At 44.7% G+C, this 27,149-nt stretch overlaps 1 protein-coding gene across 1 annotated transcript in view; it reads right to left on the bottom strand.

Annotated features, from left to right (window-relative positions):
* Window positions 1–785: 785 nt before the first annotated feature.
* Window positions 786–27,149, bottom strand: part of KDSR (3-ketodihydrosphingosine reductase) — a 41,182-nt gene continuing 14,818 nt past the window's right edge. The window contains exons 2-10 of the mRNA XM_077353415.1: window positions 22,224–22,313; window positions 18,104–18,160; window positions 16,258–16,323; window positions 16,059–16,154; window positions 11,609–11,800; window positions 9,577–9,660; window positions 6,747–6,830; window positions 5,317–5,418; window positions 786–3,550 (exon numbers count right to left, since the gene is read on the bottom strand). Coding sequence (XP_077209530.1) covers window positions 3,440–3,550; window positions 5,317–5,418; window positions 6,747–6,830; window positions 9,577–9,660; window positions 11,609–11,800; window positions 16,059–16,154; window positions 16,258–16,323; window positions 18,104–18,160; window positions 22,224–22,313 — 882 coding nt within the window. The 3' untranslated portion in view covers window positions 786–3,439. The remainder of the gene's footprint in view (window positions 3,551–5,316; window positions 5,419–6,746; window positions 6,831–9,576; window positions 9,661–11,608; window positions 11,801–16,058; window positions 16,155–16,257; window positions 16,324–18,103; window positions 18,161–22,223; window positions 22,314–27,149) is intronic.

Here is a 27,149-nt window from a genome sequence, read left to right as displayed (position 1 = left end):
CACATGCAACCAGCTGGGTGGCCTTGGGCTCATCACAGCACTGATAAAGCTGTTCTGGCCGAGCAGTAATATCAGGGCTCTCTCAGACTCACCCACCTGTTGTGAGGAGAGGAAAGGGAAGGCGACTGTAAGCTGCTTTGAGACTCCTTCAGGTAGAGAAAAGCGGCATATAAGAACCAACTCTTCTTCTTCTTTGAACCCCAGATTCTGCTTCTGTTCTTATGTTGAAAGCCCTTCCTCATCCTCCTTGCCACCACAAGCAGATGGAAACATTTTTGCTCAAGATTCTTTTCCCAAAACTGCATTCATATCCCTTGTCTCTGTATTTCCAGACTAGTGGTGGCTGCCTTTGAAAACTGCATCCTTTTTTGAGGTGCTTAATAAGCATCTAAAAACGCAAGTTGCATCTGAATGTTTATCCTGTGAGTCGATCCATGTTTTTTTCATGTGACCTGCTGCTAACTGGTTATCAGTTTATGCTACTACTGCTACATCTTCTGCCAGCTTCTCCACCCCATTTTGTTTCTTCAGTCTCATGTCTCACATGGGAAGCCTCTGAGACCCTGCACATTTTACCACGCATCTCAGATTATTAATTTTGTGGTGAGTTTCTAGAAACTGCTTCTCTTAAATTTACAAAGGGTGCAGTAATTCTTTAACCTGTAAAGTAACCAATATTTTCAAAGTTTTTGAACTTAATGTGATAATTTAATAGAGACTCGCATATCAGGACCACAGAATGATAATTTAAATCAGTTTTAAAGAAATATTCAGAAGAATTTAAATACAATTTTTCCCAGTTTATTTTGTGAAATACAAAATATTGACATTTACAATTTCGGCACAAAACTTTGTTAAGCAACAATCATAACTGGGCTATGGGCTTTAGCCATGTTCAGTACTAACATTAAAAAGTGCCTAATGTTTCACAGTCAACAATTTTAGGATAATTACTCATATCCTTCTTATTTATTTAGTACACTGTTAAATCTGAACATGATCCAAAATGCTGAACAACATTAGACTAAGTTTAGCTTTTAAAGCTGAAGCAAACTTGGAAATGTGACAAACAAAGAAACCACCAAGAACGTGATCTGGTCAGACAGGCATGCATAAATCCTGTCCATTTCAGTACAAGAGCTCAATGTCCTTTGCTCCCTTCCATTCAAATTAAACATGCAAAGCAACTAACTGTAAGAGGTGGTGAAAAACCAGACGTCTTGAATGGCCCCTTAAAATATCTGGCACTTCTGACTTGCTTTACGGTATTTCAGAATTTGACCCCGTTAACTTGTGAGCCAATCAGAATAGTCTAGAGCTGTAAAAAATATCATTGCCAGTATATGCCTGAGCCAAGTCCAACGTAGCAGACTCTGCTGCCAAATTTCCCATAAAAAGGTCCCAAGGAGTACATGCAAAGCTGCTGATTTCCAAGGCAACTGCAAATGAACTGAGAGCTTCCGCTGTCTGTGCCCTTAGCATGAAAGCCAGCACACAAGTCCCCAAAGGCCACTGACACAGGCCTCTGAACAGGCCTCCCTCAAAGTGCCAGAACAGCTCAAGCGCAGTTAAGGTTGGCAATATGTAGGTTCGCTTACACAGCACTTGGAAAACCAAGACCTGTGCCCAAGAACCCAGAAGTGAATTTGGCCTCTCAGCATCTCTCTAATTAACAATGTAAACTGTATGAGCTAGTAGTCAAACTGCGGCCCTCCAGATGTCCATGGACTACAATTCCCAGGAGCCCCTGCCAGCGAATGCTGGCAGGGGCTCCTGGGAATTGTAGTCCATGGACATCTGGAGGGCCGCAGTTTGACTACCCCTGAGCTAGAAGAATCTCAAGATCTATTAATGTTTAGAAGACTCGCTGAGAGTTGAATTTGGTGGGAATGATCTAGCGAACCAAAGGATGTTTTCTGGAGGACTTTTAAAAAATCAGAATTCAACCACTTTGTATATGTGTGTGTATCCCTACTGAACAAACATTAAAGCTGAGGCTGTAGCGAGAAAGGCTCGTATTAGGCACTTAAATAATGTCAGGGTAGAGCGGGAATTCTCATGAGGAGCTGGGCATTGGGGCTACATGAAATCTGGACCTAAGAAGGAACCAGTCTTCGTTCATAGAGACGGCAAGTCAGTGCTACTGCCGCTGGCTCCTTCCAAACCTAGAATGTATGTAATTAGCTGACTGACGCCTGGGGGTTAACACAGTAAGCACAGGGCGTGCTGCCACCAAAAAAGGACCCTGGCACATCCTTGAGCTACATTTCATTGTAGTACAGTCTATTATTGGACTGGCTCATTTGTCTTTCTAAAGCCTGAATTACAACAATATAAGAGCCACCTCTCTTACACAGCTGACAGAGACACACATGAAGTTACAGAGAATGAAGACATTGACAAAAACACTTCTAATTCTACCTGCCTTGCTTAAAATGGATTTCCTCTATCATGGACAGAAATACTCTCCTAAGTGTTGCTCAGTGAAGAAAAAGTTCCTTCATTTCCCTTTAAGATACACAATTGCTAAAAGCATACTTCATTACTCCTACACCGAGAACTTAGGATCATACAGGTACAGTTCTGCCATCAAGGATTTCCATATATATTACATAATATAGTGCTTGGTTAATACAATATGGGAAATACTTCACAAAAGTTACTCTATATCATCAGGAGTGGGAAAGATTAGTCAAATATTCAGTGTTAGACAAGACCCTAAAGACTGGATAGGAAGAAACCCAAGCTAATCTTCAGGACTGCATTCTTAAGGGCATTTCAAATATTTATTCTCTGAAAAAGTGCTGTCCTTTTACTCAATTTTGGTAACACAATAGATTTTGTGGGGAGGGGTGCTCTCTTTAAAAGTTCCCCTACATCAAAGCCATGCACTTAGATCACTTTTTTTTTTAGCAACTCTGAAACTCACACTTGGCTGCTTCCCCTGTAAACTGGCTGACTCCAATTCACTGGAGGGGCCTATGCCCCCAGCAGCAACCACCCAATTCATTTCCCCGGCATGCACACATCACCCCTCCTTATGAAATCTGGGGTGGGATAGTGGCATGGGAAGTCACAGAACACATTAGAATCAGCCCTTAGGTTAAGATATACATCACTGAATCAATCCTTCACCACTGCTAACAAAGGGGTAATTAATGATGGCCCAGAGTGGAGAGCAAAGAGGCCACTGAAGCTCGACTCCTTCAAAAGGCTCATTTCTAAGGCAACAATCTGATTAGTAGTTCAAAGCATTGGGGGGGGGGGGAAGACACAGTCTTCTTCATTAGCGCTTTTGCATAGCCTCGTTTTCTAGTGCTATACATTGGCTTCCTTCTTTCACCACAGGGGACCACTCCTCCTGTCATGCACACGTCTATTCAGGCCAGAAAGGGAGTCCCATTTAGCAGCAAATTAAATTTTTAAGCAATGCTCACATTCAGTCCATTTTTTCAGACTTCTCTTTTTGTATCATGCAGCGGCGAACTATGCTGTCAAAGCTGGCTATATAGTACTGGCCGAGGATGCGGAGAAAACCCGTACAAATAACCTAGAAGTCAAGACAGGAAGGAGAAAATAGCCATCTTATTCAACATGCTTTTGCCAACTAAGTACTTAAAATACTGTTCTTAATGCGCTCAACTATGTGATCCAGCAATGACTTCCTCAAAAGCAAGAAGAGATACTTTACTTTCATTTTTAATGTTAACATGGATACATTTTAGTCAGGGACAATCTTGTCTTTCTCCTTCCACTGTAACTTTTTCTACCAGTCATCAACTCGCAACACTTTCGAAAGTGGACAATATCCATGCTCCTCTGCAAAGGTTTTGGCCCAACATATTCAAGTTGAGAAATCAGTTCCAGGGGAGGGGGGCACCCATCTCCGTGCTCTTTTACATTCACAGTGTTTAAACTACAATAAGCACATTAGAACATGATAAAATCTTAAATCTAAGAGGACTATGGATTGCACTTTCTTAGTTTTGCTAGTGCAACATTTTCACTTGAATGAAGTTTGAGTCCAGTGACATCTTTAAGACCAACAAACCCTTATTCTGGGTATAACCTTTCGTGTGCGCACACACTTCCATGCATGTACATGCAAGCTTATACCCAGAATCAAACCCTGTTGGTCACCAACACAGCTACCCACCTGCTTTCATTTTGATTACTTCATTTAGACCCACCTTTCTCCCTACTGGGGACTCCTCTGTTTTATCGTTACAAAGCCCCTGGGAGGTAAGATTAGGATGAAAGTGTTAGAGAGTGTGTGACTGGCTCAAGGTCACCCATCCAACATCCATGGCAGAGTGCAGATTCAAACCTGGGCATCCCAGATCCTAATCTGGGACACTAACCCCTACCAGAAATTTTAGCCATACATAATGGCCTCTATTTCCTTTACTCTGGTGTATAAGGAATTCTATGGCTGTCTAAAAGGTAAAGGTAAAGGTATCCCCTGTGCAAGCACCGAGTCATGTCTGACCCTTGGGGTGACGCCCTCTAGCGTTTTCTTGGCAGACTCAATACGGGGTGGTTTGCCAGTGCCTTCCCCAGTCATTACCGTTTACCCCCCAGCAAGCTGGGTACTCATTTTACCGACCTCGGAAGGATGGAAGGCTGAGTCAACCTTGAGCCGGCTGCTGGGATTGAACTCCCAGCCTTATGGGCAAAGCTGTCAGACGGCTGCCTTACCACTCTGCGCCACAAGAGGCTCATGGCTGTCTAGTAGCAAGTAAACATAAATGCATAGATTCACCCTTTGCTAAAACATACCACAGTCTACAAATATAGCCTGGCAAAGGGTAGGCTGTGTGCTCCCCCCCCCCCACTGAAGCAAAGAGCCATTTTTATGGTTTGTTGAGAAAGTGGGAATAGGGTTGTGCGCGGCGGCATCCGAATCGGTGGTTCCAGGCCGCTGCAGCCAGCGCTGTGCCGCAGGGGGGGGGAGGGAGCCAGTGCCGTGCCGTGGAACACTCCCCTCCCCCCTGCGGTGCGGCACTGGCTGTGGCAGCCTGGAACTGCCGAATTGGACGCCACCGCACACAACCCTAAATGGGAGGTCGGGGGCGGGGGAAACCAAACAAGTAGTCAATGAATCTGACAAACTAAATGACTGACTTCCCAATTCCACAAAAACACAGAGCAAGGTACATTTGAAAGGCTCTAGAGTTTATCCTGTGAACTTACAGAAAATAGTAGTCGTGCTCCTTACACCTGTGACATTTCATCACTGACATGATTCTTTATTACATTACGCCAAAAGAGCTGTATATTAAAATTAGAGGTAGAAAAATCTGATGTTTGCCTTACTGTTTCCAGAGCTTCACCAAGAGAAGACATTGGCGACATTCCACTTGTTACAATATTCAACATGCGGCCATCGGTACCAACGGAACTGCTGAATTTTCCTTGCTGGGTGGGGTAAAATAAATCAGTTGGTTACCGACTGATTCCCTCCAAAACAGGATGTGAGCCTATGCCAAGGAAACCTTGACCAACAGAAGCACAGTTGCCCTTGCACAATACTGTCAAGGTTGCCACTATCAAAGCAGGGGAAGAACAATCGTGACTAACTGCTAGTCTGCAGAAAACAAAAATGGATTGTTACTTAGAATCCGCTGGAACTTGGATGCCTCCTTATTGATGGAGGCTCAAGCCATGAAAGAAGCCCAACAGGCGTTTTCCCCTCTAAGCCAAGCAAGGCTACGAGCGCCCTGTCGACTGAGCACCTGACCACAGTGATCCATGGAACGGTCACCTCCAGACTTGACTTCTGTGACGCGCTCTATGTGAGCCTACCCTTGCCTTTGACATGGAAATTACAAGTGGTGCAGAATGCAGCTGCTAGAGTCCTCACCTTGGAGAGCCCCTATCCAGCTGGGGATGGTTATACTTAACTGTGGGGCTTTAATGTTGCAACCTGCCACATGCCAGCTTGCTGAGAGCAGTAGGTAATAAATCCAATAATAACAATAACAATCTTATGCATTCGTTCCCATCCAGCCCTTCCCACTTTTGCCTCTTGATTAATCTGCCCTCCTGTTAGCTTGCAAACCCAGAGGGGCAAGGACACATTTGTACTACGGATGTCCTATAAAGCAGTGATCCCTAACCCCTGGTCCGGGGACCGGGACCGGTCCGTGGATCAGTTGGTACCGGGCCGCGGCTCTAAGAAGTTAGATGCCTCAGCCCACCAACGTCAACCCAACTTAGCAGAAGTCCAGGTCACAAAGCTCCCCTTCTCCATTCCTGCTCTGACCAGGACTCCCTCATCTCACGTCCAGGAGCACCTTATTCCCAGGGCAGCCCACACAACTCCGCGGCAACGAGGTTCCTGCCCGCTGCCTTCAGCGACCAGGGCGAAAAGAAACAGAGGCCAGCTTGCTCCCCCGTCCTTCTCGTCCATTTGCCCAATCAGAGGAGCCGTAGCGGCCGCCAGCTAAGCCCGCCCCTCTGGTGCCATCCAATGATGGGTCCTCTAGTAAACTACCCCCACCCAAGGCCTCAGTAAAATTGTCAAGCATTGACCGGTCCCTGGTGATAAAAAGGTTGGGGGCCACTGCTATAAAGCATTTTCCACATTAATGCTGCACATGCACAATTTTTATTTTTTTACTAAAGGTATAGTAGAAAGATTCCAGTATTTTGTGACAAAAATAAACACACGGTTTCATACCTAGATGGTTTACTACTACAGACTAGCAGACGACATTGAGCACCATAAGCGGTGTTTCACTTACTATGGAATCTTTTATGATGATTCTAGCAACATGATCAGGCTTGCAGACAGAGGATGCTTCTGAAATAAGTCTGGTCTCCAAAAGCTTGAATAAAAGCAAGGATAAGTTCATGGTTAGACAAACCCAGCAGCAGCAGAGACCTCACCATCCAATGAATTCACATAGCCTAGGGTTGCTAAATATCCAGTCAGCATTATGCAACTATTGCCAATTTTTGCCCTGTAAAGCAAGATCTGTATTTCGAGAGCAATTCAGCACCTTACAATTATGACTTTACTATTTTATGACTAAAAGTTTTATGGCATAAGTTTTATGACTCATGGACTGATATAATTGATCCTGTATATGTCTAACTTTTGGTATTGTGAATCTCCTTGATGAATTAAAGAAGCAGCCAATTGTAGAGCAGGCATTCTCAGCCAGGGTTTCATGAAACCCTGGGGTTGCTTGACAGCCCTGGAAGGGTTTCCTGGATGCATGGGAGTTAATTAAATTTTTATATACATATACATACACACACACACATATACATATAAAATATTTGCCAGATGATATGACCATATATGGTAGGGTTATGATGGGCCTGGAGGGGGTTTGGAAAGGGAAAGAGCCCCAAATGGGCGTAGATACAGCTCTGCTTCCCAACCGTATTCTGCACAATTGTGCCACTTCTGGGGTTTCTCAATGCTAGAAGAACATTTCACGGGTTTCTCAATGGTAAAAAAGTTGAGAAAGGCTGTTCTAGAGTAATGATATGAAAAATGGTTCTTGTAATAGCTTTAACGTTTTAAAATTGTGGGTAGCCATGTTGGTCTGAAGCAGCAGAACAAATTTTGAGTTCAGTGGCACCTTGTGCATGCACAGGAAAGCTCATATACCTTGAATAAAACCTTGTTCTTAAAGGTGCCCCTGGACTCAACACTTGTTCTTATAGCTTGAATTAAAAGTGCAACTGGACTCAAACTTTGTTCCACCGCATTCTGGTTCACAAACATGTATCTACATGAGCAGTACCAGAGTTATGGGAATCCCAGACTGAAACAGAATTCCCCCCCCCCCCAAGTCATTTGCATGATCCGACATGTACACAAAGAAAAATGGATGGGAAGGAGAAGTGGGTGCTATTTACAAAGAATGCCTATAATGTCCCTACAATGCTCGGATTGTACCACAAGCTGCAAAATAAACTGCTTTATAATTGTGTGTAAGAATAAAATTACCCTTCCCCCTCCAAGCTTATCATGTATTGTTATGAGATACATATTTTAAGGTCTCAACAGCCACTGGGATTTAAGAGGCAAGGAACTTGAATGCTGTGTTTCTGAAAGCATTCTGTTGCGATCTCAAAAGTATAAAATGAAAGGTAAAAGGCGTTTGAAGTTTGTTTCATGAAACTATTTGCAGTTAAGACATAAGCAATTGTGTTGCACACCCATAGAAGTCATCTTTATGAAAAAAATTGTGCAAAGCTATCAAAGTGTGGGCCAAGAAGCCTCTTAAATAAAGAAATTCCAGTTCCCCTAATTCCATACCTCAGCATTACAAAGAAAAAAGGAGGATGTAGTTAAGTCAACCACAGAATTCTTGCTGATTATGATGAAGCTGGATTGTACTGTAGATTTTTAAAGCATTCTGTAACTCAGTCTGAACCACAACTTTGTGAAAATCAGATCTTTATCTACCTTCACATGTACACAAAGGAAATTAGCATGATCTTCACATGGAAGGAGGAGGAGGAAGCACAGTCCCAGGAAAAAAGGTGTATAATCACTGGCTTCTCCAGTAGGAAAATTAAAAGGGATTCCTGGTAACAGGGCTGAGAAGCAGAGGCTCATTTGCATTATGCTGGCAGGGGCTCTTGGGAATTGTAGTCCATAGCCATCTGGAGGGCCGCAATTTGACTACCCCTGATGTAAATGTTTGCAGTTTGGTATGGCAAACACTGAATTTACAGGCTGGGAACTTTCAGAGGTTCAACTAGTCAAACGGTTTCCAACAAGGTTTCCCTTCTAAATGCCAGTGTGCATGGGGTTAGCTAGAGTAAAGGACCCACATCCCATCCATCTCCTAGGCACTGCAGGGAGGCAATGAAGACTGGCAGGATCTCTAAGAACTAGCAGGTAAAATCCGAGTAGGTATTGGGAAGAGTCTATATAGGCCTATGCAGGAGAATCTCAGTTCCCGAAGAAAAAGGGAGATTGGAGAAGAGGCTTACTAGATAGCAGGAGGCCTAAAAGAGGGAAACGGCAGGGATGTGAGCGGAGTATGAAAAAAAGTCTAGGAGCAAAGATTATTCTCCCTGTCTTGAAGTTCACCATTGCAAGGGATAATATATTATCCACTGGGCTAGCTCACCTCGCCAACACTGGGATACGTGGGACAGTCCTTCAATGGCTGATCTCCTTTCTCCAGGGTCGAGAACAGAGGGTAGCAATTGGAGAGAACCAATCTCATCACTGTCAACTCCCATGCAGGGTGCCACCAAGAGTGGTTCTCTCCCCAATCCTGCTCAACATCTTTGTGTCCTCTAGCCCAGCAGGTATGAAAGTTTGAACTGGGACGTCATCAATTCACCAGTGATACCCAGCTCAAACTCCTGATTCTCCCCCAGACTCATTAGCCAGATGTCTGGAAGCAGTAATGGATTGGCTCAAGCAGAGCCGCTTTCAAAGACGGAAGCCCTGTGCATCAGTAGGAAGGGTCCCAGTGAGGAAGCGTGACTGAACTGCCTGGATGGGGTCCAGCTATCAGTAGAACACTCAAGCCAAGAATATGGGTGTGACGTTCGACACCTCCCTACGCCAAGCTTTGAAAGGAATTAACACATTACCTTTGTCTTACTTTCTTCTGCAAAGCCAGGTGTGTCCGTATCCGGAGGATAGGCAACAGTTACATAAACATTATAGGGCTTTACCTAGTTTGGGAAGAAAAATATTTGATTCACGTATATCGAATATGAAGTATGACTTGAAAAAATGTGCCTATTGCCTATCTAGCTGTCAAGATGGATATTAACATAACACTGTTTAAAAGGTACAAACAATGGTGGTCATTGGGTGAGGTTACGAGGGAGGGGTCGGGGCTTTTTACTCATTTGTTTGTGATTTTATTCTGGTTTTATTGTCCTGTTTTGAACAGCTGCAAGCCAGCTGGCCTGAAAGCAGCGGTCAATAATGTAAAAAAATAAAATAAAACAATACTTCAGATTATGCCCTTAACTATAGACAAATTCACATTTTCAGGACTGCTACTTTGTTTGTATCTAATGTTCAAGGATCTTGGAGCATGTGCAGATAGAATGTTTCCTTGGGATTCGAGTGTCACCTTTCAGCTCTAGAACAGGGGTAGTCAAATTGTAGCCCTCCAGACGTCCATTGACTAAAGTTCCCATGAGCCCCTGCCAGCGTTCACCCCTGCCAGTTTGACTACCCCTGCTCTAGAAACTTGGGAGCTGTTTCTGTACTGCACATGTAGAACTTCACAAAGATGGAAGTTGTTTCAATCACAGCTGCCATCACCAATATATATTACAGCTAAGGAGAACTACTGCCACATTACTTGCAGCTGCTGATCTGAAAAAGGCTGCAATCAGTGGTAACTGATAACCTGTTGACATTCAAACAGTATGAAGCAGACAACTAAATGTCAGAGTGTTAGGAGGAATGGACATTACGTTTGATCAAACATCAGGAGGCAAACTGCAAGCACTGTGGCAAATTCAAAGGTTTCCCCGTTACAAGGATAGCAAAAGGGCAGCCCAATGTGGACATAAGACTATTTTATTAACCAGTGTAACCTTCACTAAAGAGCACTGAATCATTGGTGTGCATGTCTTTTAAAAGTATTCTTGATGTGCTGCCCTGGTAGTAGAAAAGGTGCAAGTAGTTGCAAGCTGACAAACCTATCTTCTCCACAAAGTTCCCAAGCCATATTGCAAACGATGACTCTGTTTCTAACCTAGTTCTAAAACAGCTTGGCTTTTGAATCAGTTCCACTTAATATTCCTAGTAAGGGCTTGGAGGAGGAGCTGGTCTAATGGCTTAAGTGCCACTCAGCGCTTAACGCTCACTCAGGGTGGCTGTCCTGCCCGAGTACCTCCTCCTCCAACCGGCTTGCCTGTCTGTCCAGTGGCCAGCCAATCATTATCCGTCCCCCACCCCGACCACCCCCTCCTCCTTCCACTCACATACGAGGCTCAGAGGCTGCAGATCCCTGCTGCATGAGAGCTGCCCCTGCCAGTAAGTTCCCTGCCTGGGGGCCTCCAGCCTGCAGCCTTTCCAGGCCCTGGGGGGAGGGGAAGGCCATCTGTAGAGTTCTTCCAACCCCCACCCCCCAATCTAGCACCTGTTGTATTCCTGAATGCAATGGACTTGGCCCCTAGTAAAAATAATAAACCTATAAGAGAAGGGTAGAACATAATAGGGTAAAAAAGGTAAAGGTATCCCCTGTGCAAGCACAAGGTCAGGTCTGACCCTTGGGGCGATGCCCTCCAGCGTTTTCATGGCAGACTCAGTACGGGGTGGTTTGCCAGTGCCTTCCCCAGTCATTACCATTTACCCCCCCAGCAAGCTGGGTACTCATTTTACCGACCTCGGAAGGATGGAAGGCTGAGTTAACCTTGAGCTGGCTGCTGGGATCGAACTCCCAGCCTCATGGACAGACAGCTTCAGACAGCATTTCTGCCGCTTACCACTCTGCGCCACAAGAGGCTCTATAAAGTAAAATAGGGTAAAATAGGCTAAAGCTTGGCTTTTTTATTACAATTGGTCGTGCTGTAAGAGAAGCTTCTTAATTATAGTTACATCAAATCCCTTCCCCCACCCCCAAAGGCATAGTGCAGGCAGAGGAAGAGATAATCCTACCTCCATTTGCAAAGCTTCCGCTAATCCTCGCAGCGCAAACTTTGTTGCAGAATAAGCTGTGTAACCAAACAGTCCAAGTTGCCCAGCCTGGGATGACACAAACACAATCCTTCCCATCCTTCGTTCCTTCATGGTGGTAATTACTGCACGAGTTGGGTAAACACTGCCCAGGTAGTTGACAGACATCAATTCCTGAAAGAACAGACACCAGTCTGAGAACAGTCAGCTGATTGCAGAGTGGATTCAGGCAGATCACCAAGTTGGTCTGAGGTAGCAGACTGACGTTGGGAATCCAGTCGCCCCATTAAGCCCGACCAAGTTTTATTCAAGGCATGAGCTCCTGTGTACATGCAGACGGAAGATTATACCTTGAATAAAACTTGGCTGGGCTTAAAGGAGCCCCTGGATTCAAACTCTGTGCTGATTTCACAATTGAAAATGTTCACGACATCCAGTAATCCATGCATACTTAATGCAATCTTAATGGAGATGGTGCAACCTGCAGCACTGATGAGCTCAGCTTCTGCCATTTTAATCCACACTTCCTGCAGACCTAATGGAGTGCAAAAAGTCCTCCTCAGAACAGCAGAGGAGTTGCTGGTATAATACCGGAACCACCGACCATAGCTATAATGCAAGCATATAGCAGAGACGGCTGAGGGACTGTGAAAAACCTTTAATTCCAGTATTCGTTTTCTTCCACTATCGAGGAATAGGGCATGCAACCATTCACATAAACATTGGAATGAAGTTGATTAAAGGCTGCCGTCATTTTGTGGGTTCTATGTTAATTAAGACACACCAACCAGGGGCCAAGGGAATTTGCAGAAAGGGTCAGCTCCTCTCCCCCGCTGTCATAAGAACCTCAAAGTGAGGGCCAGAAGTGATGTTAGAACCTGGTAATGGTAGTTTCCAATCAAAATGGCACAATGTGAGGAAGATTGTTTTCAACCATTTCTCACACTGCATCAATATCCCTGGACCGGGGGACAGAAAACCGACCAATTTCTCCCCTGTTGTTTCTTTACTGAAACACTTCTCTGCTTTAAAAAGTTCCTAGGGTATTGCACCATAAGAACATGAAGAGCATACACTGGATCGAAAAAGACTGCTTGCAGTAGCAGCCTTCTGTGCTTGTCACTGACTTAAGTGAATCATGGAAAGAGCAAGCAACAACATATCCGTGAGCTGTCAATCAGAGTTTCCAGCAAATTGTTCTGCCTTCTCTTGCCAGGGTGATGCATTTCTCAACTACCCCTGTGGAAGAGGGAAGAAGTTCTCAAGAGCTGAATGTTGGACAACTTCCAGGCAGTTTCTCTTTTCTTCCTCAGGACAAGAACATGTGTCTGATGGCCTTGTTTGCCAGGACTTCTAATATTTTTCCCATGGGAGAGCTTTGGGCCTTCACTGAGATCCCAAATAGACATGATGGTGCAGTGCAGCAGAATGAGGCACTCTTGTCTCCCACCGCATCCCCATAATCTTACCAAGAGCGGTATCTCTCCCCCCCCAACACGGCTGTTTCAGCTCTTGCTATTAGGACTGGGTCCTCACAACATTTGGTATATAACTTTAAAACAGGATTTGCAACAAGGATGCTGTGTCGCATGAAAATGAGATTCTCTCCCCTTCACACAAATCCTTGCAGGTTCCACATTTGTACAGTACCCAGTTCCTAGCAGTAAAATGTTCCTGTTCTAGGCCCTAGTTAAGCCAAGTCAGGCAGGTTGCTGTGCTCGTACTATGCTGAACTCTTGTCTATTAGCATGAAACAGAGTTTAATTATGTACTCTGGGGAGTTGTCCCCATATTCTTGGGCACGCCAAAACTGGAATGCATAATTTATTTCTAGTTCTACAATGCCAACATACTATTTGTTGCTGTTAGGTGCGAACTCGCGTCCAACCCTTCGCAACCCATGAAAAATGATCCTCCACAGTCCATTTAAGTTTGTACCAACTGCTTCAGTGACTCCATCCAGCCACCTCATTCTCTGTCTTCCCCTTCTTCTTTTGCCCTCCGCTCCCAGCACTAGGCTCTTCTCCAGGGAGTCCTTCCTTCTCATGAGGTGGCCAAAGTATTTGAGTTTCATCTTCAGGATCTGGCCTTCTAACGAGCAGTCCGGGCTGATCTCCTCTAGGACTGACCGGTCTAAGGGAGTCGCAAGAGTCTTCTCCAGCACCAGAGCTCAAAAGCCTCAATTCTTTGACGCTCGGCCTTCCTTATGGTCCAACATTCACAGCCATACATTGCAAGTGGGAATACCATAGCCTTGACTAAACGCACTTTTGTTGGCAGGGTGATGTCTCTGCTTTTTAGGATGCTGTCTAGATTTGCCATAGCTTTCCTCCCCAGGAGCAAGTGTCTTTTAATTTCTTTGCTGCAGTCCCCATCTACAGTGATCTTGGACCCCAGGAAAATAAAATCTGCCACTATCTCCATTTCTTCCCCATCTATTTCCCAGGAATTGAGAGGGCCGGATGCCATGATCTTTGATTTCTTGATGTTGAGTTTCAAGCCAACTTTTGCACTCTCCTCCTTCACCCGCATCAACAGGCTCTTTAGTTCCTCTTCACTTTCTGCCATTAGAGTGGTATCATCTGCATATCTAAGGTTGTTGATATTTCTCCCTGCAATCTTGATCCCAATTTGTGACTCCTCTAATCCCGCCTTTCTCATGATGTGCTCCGCATATAAGTTAAATAGGCAAGGCGACAGTATACAGCCTTGCCGAACTCCTTTCTCAATTTTGAACCAATCAGTGATTCCATGTTCTGTTCTCACTGTTGCTTCTTGACCTGCATATAAGTTTCTCAAGAGACAAATAAGATGCTCTGGTATTCCCATCTCTTTAAGAACTTACCACAATTTGTTGTGCTCCACACAATCAAGGCTTTGGCATAGTCAATGAAGCAGAAGTAGATGTTCTTCTGGTACTCCCTAGCTTTCTCCATGATCCAGCGTATGTTGGCAATTTGATCTCTAGTTCCTCTGCCTCTTTGAAATCCTGCCTGTACTTCTGGAAGTTCTCGGTCCACATATTGCTGGAGTCTAGCTTGTAGGATTTTGAGCATAACTTTGCTAGCATGAGAAATAAGTGCAATGGTGCGGTAGTTTGAACATTCTTTGGCATTGCCCTTCTTTGGTATTGGAATGTAAACTGACCTTTTCCAAGCCTGTGGCCATTGTTGAGTTTTACTATATTAATATACTATACCATATTAATATTAGTATTAGAATATCATGTACTGTACTCGCATGTATCGTTTTAAACAACTGTTTACCAAAGGAATGTCTCAACAGTGCTTGGTGATCTATGTTACAGCAGAACTTTGTGGTTACATCCACTTAGAAGAAGCAGCAGCGTGGTTTTTTATACCTTGCTTTTCACAGCATGAAGGAGTCTCAAAGTGGCTTACAATCGCCTTCCTTTCCTCTCCTTACAACAGAAACCATGTTAGGTAGGTGGGGCTGAGGGAGATCTGACAGGACTGCTCGGTCAGAACAGCACTATCAGGACCGTGATGAGCCCAAGGTCACTCAGCTGGCTGCATGTAGGGGAGCAGGGAATCAAACTCAGCTCCGCCGCTTTTAACTAGAACACCACACTGGCTCGTACTTCGGCAGGACCACATTTTTACATATGAGAAATAGATTTTATGTTGTACATAGGGTGATTTTTTTTTAAGATGTATGAACACACTTTAAACAGTTTTTTAATCTGCAATATTTAATTACTAGGGCAATGGTCAACCCTTCAAGCCAGTTCAAAAATGTGAACAATTTGTCTTCTCAGAGTAAAGACCAAGATGGATAGCCAGGTTTGTCTATCGGTAGCAGGAGCAAAGAGGAAGAATCCAGTAGCACCTTCAAGACTAACAACATTTGTGGCAAGGCAGGAACTTCTGTAAGTCACTGCTCGCTTTTTCAGATGCAGCTAGAATGTGAGTCCATCTGCCCTTATATCTTGGAGTGGAATAAGTTCAGATGCTGAATGACAATAATAAGTGGGACTGGACTAGGTATGATATTCAGAGGGGTGACAGGCATGGAGAAATCAGCATTGATAATGGGACAGGAAACCTAGGTCCTAATTCAATCCAGGAGGAAACACTATCTTGAACTTCATTACCAGCAGCAATTCAGCAGTCTCTCATTCTAATCTCACTTTGAAATTCATTTGTAAGAGCTCTGCTACTCTCAGGTTAGCAACTTAATGTACTGGAAGGATAAACTGTCCCCCCCACTGGTTCTTGAATGTGATTTCAAATGCCAGACTTACATCCATTTATTCTGAAGAAGTGAGCAGTGACTCAAGAAACCTCATGCTCTGACATGAATTTTGTTAATCTTTACGGTGCTCCTGGACCCTTGCTCTTTTCTCAGAATAGAGTTGAATCAATCTGCAGTTAAATTAACCAGTACTGAATACTTCAATATCACCATTTACCTCAAAATTCCTGGTATCAAGATCTTCAAATTTTCCTGTAACCGATGTTCCAGCACTATTTACAAGCATGTCAACGGGACCCAACTTCTCTTGAGCCTAGAAAGGGTAATCTAGTAAGTCCAAGACAGATGCACTTGTATAACACACACACACCATGCAAAAACAGACAAAATGTAATCAAAGCCCAAAGTTTCCTTACTTGTTTTAAGACCCGCTCCACATTTGCACAGTCCTTGGAAACATCTACAGAGATGCAGTGTACAACCTATGTGAAACGGCCGTGAGAACAACAGAGAGATTAGTAACAGTGTGGTATTGTTGAAGCTAAGTGGCTACAGATCTGACATTAAGGAGGCCACAACAAGTTCTTGCAAGTTCTCTTGCAAAACGGGACAGGTAGTATGTAAGAAAATAAGTCCAGTTTATATTTAACTTCCACTAATTATAACAGCACTGAGCTGTTACAAACAGCCTGGTCAACCATTCTCCTTTTTAATTAACAGTAACAGTTTCTGAGCCATAAGGCCTGTGCACAAATGCAATACTTCGTCTTATTAAGGATATATGAAGAAGAAGAAGAAGAGTTGGTTCTTATATGCCGCTTTTCCCTACCCGAAGGAGGCTCAAAGCGGCTTACAGTCGCCTTCCCATTCCTCCCCCCACAACTGACACCCTGTGGGGTGGGTGAGGCTGAGAGAGCCCTGATATCACTGCCCAGTCAGAACAGTTTTATCAGTGCCGTGGCGAGCCCAAGGTCACCCAGCTGGTTGCATGTGCGGAGCGCAGAATTGAACCTGGCATGCCAGATTACAAGTCCGCACTCCTAACCACTACACCAAACTGGCTCTCTTGGCAATTTCATATTGCCAAATATATGGCAATTTCATAATCCGCAAAGCTATCATGATACCTGTGATCTACCTTTGGGTACCAATGGGAAAGATGGACTAGAACGTAAATAAGACACTCAGAGAAGTAGTTTCAAAGTAGCTTTAAAAAGGAACCACTTCTCCATTTAAAGTCATGTCTTCCTGGTCAGATAAGTGACATGCTGCAGTAAAAGCTTTCCAAATGTTGTTGGCCACCTGGCCATCCTTGTGGGTATCCAACTATAGGCTAGGTCAGGGGTAGTCAAACTGCTGCCCTCCGGATGTCCATGGACTACAATTCCCATGAGCCCCTGCCAGCGAATGCTCATGGGAATTGTAGTCCATGGACATCTGGAGGGCCGCAGTTTGGCTACCCCTAGGTTGTCACCGGTATGCGGATAACACCCAGCTCTAACTGCTGATCAGCAGCTGGTTGTATACACCCCTAGCTGCTCTGACTGAGTGCCCAGAAGCTGTGTCAGCTGGTTGAGACTTAATCCCTCGGAGACAAGGATCCTGTGGCTGGGGAAGGAAGGACCAGAAGAGGGAAGTGCATCTACACTGCCTGGACAGAGCACAACTAACATCTTCACACTCCATCCAATACTGTATAACTTTCTTAAGGGATCTGTGAACTGATTTCATTTATTAATTAATTATTATATTTATATGCCACCCTCCCCAAAGGCTCAGGGCGGTTTACAGGAAACAAGAAAAAGGTACAGGTAACATCATATGGTAACAACAGGTGATAACAACAACAACATTAACATGATAACAACAATGACATTAGAGAATGATGGAACTGCAAGAGCCTCAGCTCAACTCTTACTGAGACCCAGTGGATTAGGCAGATTCGTAGCAGTCGTAGTTCGAGGGGGGGCTTGGGGGCCTATTGGAAGCGATGGTTTAGGTCGGCCTCAACCAAATGCCTGGCGGAGGAGTTCCCTTTTGCAGGCCCTGTGGAACTGTTCAGGTACTGTCAGGGCCCCGATCTCCTCTGGGAGCTCGTTCTACCAGGTGGGGGCCAGAATGGAGACCGCTCTGGCCCTGGTTGAGGGCAAGCACTGTTCCATTTAGAATTTGGTCTCCGTTACCATAATGCAGCAGAATATTTTCTATTATGTGTCACAACAAGGGCAGGTCAACTACTACTTCCCCAGAAAGTGAGCTTACCTGTTTATCATTGACTGCATATTTTTCAATGTCTTTCTTTGCCTCTAATAGTCGATTCTGGAATGAAAGCACATTTGGGACATTGTAACAAAATAATTACTAACACAATTAAACACCTTTTCAGGTAATATAGAAAGTTATGCCTTCATTGTAGATCTGCAGGAAAGTATTATTTTTGTGTTCTCAGTACGGCCGTTTAATATGCCACATAATAAAATGAATGCTAACCATGTCCAGGCCCTGCAACTTGGATCTCACGACTTTAAGCTCTGTAGGTGTCTCTGTACTTTGCTAACACTTTTGTTTGGTCTCTTTTACTTTTGTCAACACATTTACTGTGCCCTGATTCATTAAACAATTTGAGGATCTTCTTAAATACGTAAGACAGATACACTGTTCTCCCCCCCCCCAATCTAATCTACTATACATGCCACAATTAACCACCTCCTCTTATGTAACTTATTCCTGTACATTTTTAAAGAATATTAATTTCCTGGACCTTTTGTCCAGTTGGGTCTGGGTCATTTAAACAGTTTCACTTCTTTTCAAATTGTGGAAAGCAAAAGCTTTTAAATAGCTAGCAACCCTTTTAGTCTCACAGTGGATGGGTGCACATGTCCCAAGCATAAGGAAGCAAAAAAAAAAAACCAAACAAAACAGGGTGTCTGCAGTGGTGAGAGGGAAGGAAGGAGACTGTCAGCTGCTTTGAGACTCCTTCAGGCAGTGAAAAGCAGGGTATAAAAACCAACTCTTTTTCATTGTCATAAAACTATGGAACTAATCGGCATCATGCCTTTATGCTGAATATAATCAGTTTCTTCTACATTAAATATTAGGAGTGTGCATTCATCAGCTCAGATTAAGAGGAAAAAAATACCCCCAAAATTTACCGTTTCAGCATTTTCTTTCTGTTTTCTAAGCCAAATCTGTTTCAGCTACTGGTACTGTTGATCTAAATAAAAACCAAATTTTCCCCACTTTTACTCAGTGATATTCATCTATACTGATCAGCTGGGGCTGATTCTCTCAAGACCTCCCCACCACAGGCAGATCCTTAAATGGCTTGCATTCATTTTAGCCTGGCAGGTTCATCCATCAGCTGTTAGATTTAAATGGCTATCAGTTACTTCAGCTTGAAACTCACATTTGCACCAATGGCCAGGAACTTGGGGAAGCTCCTTGATGTCTTTTTAACTATGGAGGCTCAGGTCATGAAGATAGCCCAGATGGCATTTTTCCATCTGTGCCAAGCATAGGTACTAGCGCCCTACTTCTCCATGGATCACTCCGCCACAGTAATCCATGCAATGTTCGCTTCTAGACTAGACTGCTGTAACTCACTCACTTCAAATACTTGGGAATATATTTTCAACATAATACAAACACAGAGAAAATATGCAATCACATCTGCAAAAATCAGTTCCCTGACAATTACATGTTTCTTCTACACCAGAGGTAATTAATATGTGTCAGCAGCTCTCAATGTATTCAATGCAAAACCACGTGCCCAGTGCCAATTCAAATGAAATTCCATCTAAACATCAGGAAGAAGTTCCTGACAGAGCGGTTTCTCAGTGGAACAGGCTTCCTCGGGAGGTGGTGAGTTCTCCATCTTTGGAAATATTTAAACAGATAGCCATCTGATAGAGAGGCTGATTCTGTGAAGGCTGAAGGGGATGGCAGGTTACAGTAGACGAGCGATAGGGTTGTGAGTGTTCTGCATAGTTCATGGGGTTGGACTAGATCGGGGGTCATCAACCCCCGGTCTGCGGCCCGGTACTGGGCCGCCGGCAGCTGCGCCTGCCTCCTTCCCACAGCGAGAAGGAAGGGAAGAGGCAGGCACGGCCGCCGGCAACGCAAACACACATGCGTGCAGCTGCCACGCATGCGCGTTTGCACCTCCTGGTGGCAAAAACGTGCATGTGTGGCAACTGCTCGTGCGCGTGTGCGCGGCACCTGGGCCATCGGCTCTCCCCTCACCCCTGGAGGTGCTCCCTGACCTCAGAAAGGTTGGGGACCGCTGGACTAGATGACCCATGAGGTCCCTTCCAACTCTATTATTCTGATTCTATGATGATTATGCTCTATGGCAGTGGTCCCCAACCTTTTGATGGTCGGGAACAGCCTCCGGAAGTGGGGAAGAGCCAGTGGCCTGGGTGATGCGCACACGCGTTAGTGCACCCTGGTGGTAAAAATGTGCATGCGCAGAGCTGCCGCGTGTACGCGTTTTCACCACCAGGGGCGCTAATGCACATGCGTGGAAGCTCCGCGCAAGTGCGTTTGTGTCCGCCAACAGCCACGCCTGCCTCTTCCCCTCCCCCCCACAGCGAGAAACTCACCAGGCCGCGAGAGAAGCGGCCGCCAAATCGGAGAAGCGGCCGCCAAATCGCCGCCAAATCGGCTTGTGGCCCAGCTAGCTTCTTGCTGCTACAGGCCGTCGCAGCCCGGCATCGGGCCGTAGACCGGGGGTTGACGACCCTCCCCTCTATGGCATCCCTATGTGGATCAATGCTTTTAATCAAGCTGTCAAAAGTCTCCAATCTGTCTTCCTGTGCAAAATACTCAGGACCCCGAATTCTGTCTCTTATGCAGTCCTATGTTTGAAAACAAGCCTAATATTATTGAAAACCAGAGCATGTTTAACAATCAAGTTCAACTTTCGCATGCATTTCAGATCTGACCCGAATAATTTCCCTTATGCTAGCTGAACATGAATCATCTACATGGCTAAGAAATATTGAGGGGGAAAATAAATCTATAGGAATCTCTTTAGACTCCCTGTATCTGATATCTGAAAAGGTTGCATTTGACTTAATTAAATGCAGACTGCTAGACATAGAACTGCAGGAACTTAGCAGTAAATCTAGAAATACCTGCTCTCCAATGAGCTTGGGGATTTCACCAGGTTCTCAGGCCCTAGCTGTATATTTGTATCATCTAACCATCCCGCAACAGCATAGAGCATTTACACTAGCTAGAACTAATGCTCTAACTTCTGCTGTGCTACATGGGAGATTTCAACAGATCCCATATCCAGCTAGCCTTTGACCCTATGGACAATGATGTATAGACTTAAGTTCTGGTTATCACCTTCAAGGTCATATGCAGTCTGGGCCCAGTGTACCTGAGGGATCGCCTCTCTGCTTACAACCCCCCCCCCCCCCAAAAAAGAGCCTTACGCTTTAGCAATTCCAACTTCCTGGTGATTCCTGGCCCCAGGGAAGCTCGCTCCAGGGCCAGAGCTTTCTCCATCCTGGCCCCCACCTGGTGGAATGAGCTCCCAGAGGAGATCAGGGCCCTGACAGAACTTGAACAAGTTCCGCAGGACCTGCAAACGGGAGCTCCTCCACCAGGCATTTGGCTGAGGTCAACCTGTACCATCTCTTCCCAAGGGCCCTCCTCCCGAGCTCCCTCCTATGGCACCCACTGCAGTTCCACTCAACCCACTGGGCTATCAGTATGACTTACTTTAATGTTTAATTTTTCTATGGTTCCATGTTGCTTGTTGTTTCACTTCATTCATTATTGTTAATCTAAGTTACCTGTATTGTTTCTGTTCTGTTTTATGTGAACCGCCCTGAACCTTCGGGGAAGAGTAGTATACAAATATAATAAATAAATTTTAAAAAATAGAATCAATCACACGTTTTTTTTCCATTGCGCATTTTATTTTGTGATCCAAGCTAAATTTCTTAACTCACTACTTTTTAAAAGAGAACTGCATTCGGATGAATTTAAAATTCAGTTTCTTTTGTCATCCCACAACCCTGATATAACTGAACCAGTTGCAAAGTTTTTATATCTCGCCATGAGAGATCGTGAATGTATTTTGTCCCACTCTAAAGCATGATATGTGCCTTTGTTTATTCTGTACTGCAGTGAATCCTTCTGCATTTTTCTTATATTGTATTTTTTTAAATATGCTATTAAAGGCTTTGTTGCTGTTGTAGCTATAATCTAGTCATGGCTTCCTTAGTTTCAGTTACTTTCAATGGGAGGGTCACAACTTAGGTAGACCAAAGGCAAGGAACTGTAACACTGCAGTTGAAAAGCTGGTCCTTAATCATTACCAACTGCTTACAGTATTCAAAAACCTCTTGTTCAATAAAAATGGCATTACCTCATTTCTTGCAAGTAGTGTTATAAAAGCACCTTGCTTAAAGCATTCCACGGCAATACTTTTTCCAATGCCACTGGAGCCACCAGTAACCTGTAAAAGAAAAGAACTAAAGTTAATTCATTATTATGACTAAACTGTACCTGGGGGGAGGGGTTTGTCTGGCAATGAGAACTTTGCACTGTTACTATCCTATTCCTCTGGTGGAGTCCTGTTAGTACAAATTTGTGTTCATATTTTGTAGAACACAATATATTTATTTTATTTTATTTATGTTTGGATTTATGTAACTGCCACTCTCAGAGAACTGGCTCCCGGCGGTTTATAGTCTTATAAATACACATCCAATACAAATTCATATACAATACAAATAATCAACCATTTAAAACAATCCCCTATCCCTGTTAAAACAAACACTCAGCTATTATCACCATAGTGTTTGCATTTCTCACCAAGTATGTGACAGAAGTACTTTGTTCAGATGCTGGATAAGCATCCCACAGAGCGCCGGGAAGCCACTAAGTCTTATATTAACGATGCAATCATTCTGTACAGGGATTGAGAGGGCATTTCCGCATGTGATAAATGTAGGGTAATGTTTGCCAAATGTAGGCAGCAGAGCCTAGCCCCTCCACATGTTGTCGCCTACATCCAGCAGCTGGGCAGCAGCTGGCTCGCTACATCCTCCATTTTAAAGCGCAACTTTGGGAATCCCCAAAAGTGGATTCACAATTCTAAAAAGTGTGATCCACCGACATACAACCAGCTGACAACCAGCGGAAAAGAGGTAAGGAGGATGAAATGCGCTATAGGCTGCTCAGCTTTGTCTCACCTTCATTCCCGCCTTCCCCCCTCCATTTTCTGCTGAGCAAAGGATGCAAGAAGGAAGGAGTGCTCCTTCTCCAAGAGGGAGTGAGTGGGGGTGATGGGATGTGTTAACCACCCACAATTAATTTGCCCAGATCAGCTGGGTGGTGGCTGGGAGCTTGCCGGAGCTCCCCGAGAGCCTTTCAGCCATCTTAAATGATGGGGAGGGGGAAATCTGCCTCCCTCACTGTGCCAACTGCTTGCCAGCCATGTTTTTGGGGGGAGGGGCTTTAAATAACATAGCAATGCGTTTTCATAGAACTGAATAGGCATTAGTACGTATTAAGTCTCAAGTAAAAAAAAGGGGGTGAGACTAACAAACCACTGATTGGTTCGCCCCGTTGATTGACAGGCCAAGGAGAGAAATAGCATGTCATTCTCTCGTTTGCTGTTTGCACAGCACACATGAAGGGGATGATGTGGCAGGAAGGCTTTGAAGTGTGGGGGAAGGAATAGCATGATTTAATATCATGCTATTGCAAGTCACATATGTCTTGCCATTTTGACCACTGTGCAGAAATGCCCAGAGATTGTTCTGAAACAACTAAGGCAGAAATAGCCAAACTGTGGCTTTCCAAACCTCCCTGGACTACATTTACCATGAGCCCCATGCTGACAGAGGCTTATAGTAATTGCAGTCTATTGACTTCTGGAGAGCCACAGTTTGGCCATCCCTGAACTAGGTCAATTCTGATATTTCTTGGGAAAATAGGATTTAAAATCAACTGGGATAAGAGTGAAGACCCCCTCAAACCATGGAACCATATGAAAACTGCCAGCTCCAACTAATGTCCATCCTTTAGGAACAGCCCCAGAAATATTAAATTATTCCTGGGAGTTCATGGAGGGATTTGCTGTGAAAATCCATACTTTATGAGCTCTTCTAAACTAGAATTGTAAATAGGAATGAGGCCCAGAACAGTCAGTCACAATTAAAATGAGACCTGTCTCAGGCTCCATCTTTGAAATACCCTCAAATGGGGCAGTTATTTGTAGTCCATCGACAGATACAGCCATAGGGGCCACTTTAATTCAAAATCGGGTTGGGAAACAGAGTGGTAGCCTGTGCATCCAGGGGTTTCAGCAGAGCTCAGCAAAATTTCACTCCATGCAAAAGGAAATGTCACTTTTTTGGTGTCTGTACCAATGGAAGAAGAAGAGTCGGTTCTTATATGCCGCTTTTCTCTACCCGAAGGAGTCTAAAAATGGCTTACAATCTCCTTCCCTTTCCTCTCCCTACAACAGACACCCTGTGAGGTACGTGGGGCTGAGAGAGCTCTGATATCACTGCTCAGTCAGAACAGCTTTATCTGTGCTGGGGCGAGCCCAAGGTCACCCAGCTTGCTGTATGTGGAGAAGGAGCGGGGTATTAAACCCGGCTCGCCAGATTATTAGTCCGCACTCCTAACCACTAAACTATGGGACTACATAGCAGGAGACAGCACACTAACCAAAGTCCACATGGTTAGTGGAAAATTTGGGATGGTCATTTTAGTACCCCAAGGATAGCACAGTGAATCCTAACCATAGTAACAGAGGAATTCGGATAGACATGGGGAAAGTGCTGTCACTAGCCCATAAGGGCTAATCATTCAGGGATAAGAATACGAGTGTTCTTTATGTGCACATAAATTGGCCAGTGACATCTGGACAGATCCTGGAGGAGTTTCTGATGAAAAGCTATGAAGTCTGGCTTGTAGATGGGTCTTATTATGAGAAACGGAAAGCTAAAACAGGTTATGGGATCATCAGGATTTACCACAGAATCATGGAGTCTAATCCAACCCCCTGCACAATGCAGGGCACTCACAATTACCGTATTTGCTGGCGTATAAGACGACCCCCCAACATTTCCACTCAAAATACAGTACTATGGGCCGCTATGGGCAGCTATGTCTATCTCAACTGAAGTGCACCTGGCGTATAAGACGACCCCCCCCCCCACTTGGAGGCATGTTTTTCAGGGGGGGAAAGTAGTCTTATACGCCAGCAAATATTATATATGCCCACCCACACGGACTCCTATTTCATGTCCAGATGATGGCCCCTCTCCCAAGAAAACCAGTATCTCTGGCCAGTCTAAATGGCCTGGAGAAAGATCTTGCTCAGGACAAGCCACAGAGGGTTCTGCTGTCAAAAAAGGGTTTGCAGCTGAATGTGAAACAGTAAATGTTTAAAAAGGTAAAGGCATCCCCTGTGCAAGCACCGGGTCATGTCTGACCCTTTGGGTGACGCCCTCTAGCGTTTTCATGGCAGACTCAATACGGGGTGGTTTGACAGTGCCTTCCCCAGTCATTACCGTTTACCTCCCAGCAAGCTGGGGACTCATTCTACCGACCTCGGAAGGATGGAAGGCTGAGTCAACCTTGAGCCGGCTGCTGGGATTGAACTCCCAGCCTCATGGCAGAGCTTCAGACTGCATATCTGCTGCCTTACCACTTTGCGCCACAAGAGGCTCTAGTAAATGTTTACATATTCAGATTTAACTAGGCAAGCCTTATTAGTTTGGCTTCCAATTTAGAAATCTCATGGTACGTGCACATCAGACAGAAAGCTAGTAGCACATTCAGATTTATGAGATGAAATTGTTGATCACATAGGGAAATGTTGATTAAATATCTAAGTGAGGCATGCTAAAGCATCAGGAAATTAAAACTATATAAACTAGGGAGTCATATTGGAATGACAAGGCTGGTGACATGGAAATTCAGTAATTGGTAAGAAAGGGACGGAGCCCTTGTGGAAAATACATAGTTCAGAAAATCTGAGAGGTAGTGCAGACAGTAGGAAGAGATTCCAAATTATGGGTGGTACCTGAAATAGTCAGAATCAGATACACAAAGAGAGATTCCCTTTATTCCAACTGAAAGTCTGGAAAGGTGATTATAATGGACAATCAAAACCACAGAGGGCAATTCCCCCCCCCCAGAAACCTATATGACAGATAGATGGAATACTGATTGAGAACTTTATACATAGTAGCATATGTGTGATTTGACTTTAGGAATGTATTTGTGGTCTTAGCTAATCAGAAGTGAGATGAGTGAAAAGGAGTCCGTACTTAATGACCTACATTTTGAGCCTTCATATTCTCCTACTCAGCCAACGAATCTAGGGAATTCCCAAACTCAAGATGTACAGGCAACTGGAGAACACCGCCCAAGGTGAAAAAATTGTGAGGGGATGGTATAGTAGTCTCATAATAAACAAAACAGTTTAGGACAGTGGTTCTCAACCTTCCTAATGCCACAACCTCTTTTGGGTTGCTGCGAGGGCACCTCAGCAACCCCTGGAAAAAGGGCCCCCCCATAATTCTCCACCAAAGGGGGGGGGGAAACCTAGCAGGGACCTGAGTGACAACAAGAGACCGTGCTTAGCCCCGAGGAGGCAAAAAATCTCCTCTGGAAGCACTGAAAAAGAGGGAGGGAGAGGGGAGGGAGAGAAGGAAGGATCTAGGCTAAGAAATAGAAAAGGAAACCTAGAAGGCCTGCTAAGCAAAGCAATTAGGCTGCTCTCTCCGTTTCAGAGGCAGGAAAGAACTGGAGCAGAGAGGCATGCCCACACAGGAAATAAGAAGGAAGCCTGCTTCCCTGAACCGAGGCATGAAAACACCCAAGACATCTTCCTCATCTGGGGGACAACTCCCAGAGCAGTGTGTCAAGTTCCAGGAGGGACGCTGTCACTCTGATCCATAACATGTAGCAATACACACTTGGCAGAAGCTGCATCAGCAGAACTATATATATTGAGTTTATAACGCCTCATAAGGTTGAAACAGAAATGCAAGCAACAGCCCTGCACACGTCATATACAGCAGTGGTCCCCAACCTTTTTATCACCGGGGACTGGTCAACGCATGATAATTTTTACTGAGGCCCAGGGAGATAAGTCTTTTGCTGAGTGACATTGTCACCGTCACCTGAGCCCCTGCTCAGCTTGCTTTCCCGCCAGCACCACTGACTTCCTACCACCCACTGGGGGGCGCTGCCAGCAGCAGCTGCGCAGCTCCACGCTGAGGGGGAGCCGTGGCCATGGTGGCCACTGGAGAGCACCAAAGGTGAA

The sequence above is a fragment of the Paroedura picta genome, chromosome 9, assembly GCF_049243985.1.
Source record: "Paroedura picta isolate Pp20150507F chromosome 9, Ppicta_v3.0, whole genome shotgun sequence".
Classification (NCBI taxonomy): Eukaryota; Metazoa; Chordata; class Lepidosauria; order Squamata; family Gekkonidae; genus Paroedura; species Paroedura picta.
Note: the sequence above shows the minus strand (reverse complement) of the source record. Positions and strands in the feature narration are given on the sequence as shown.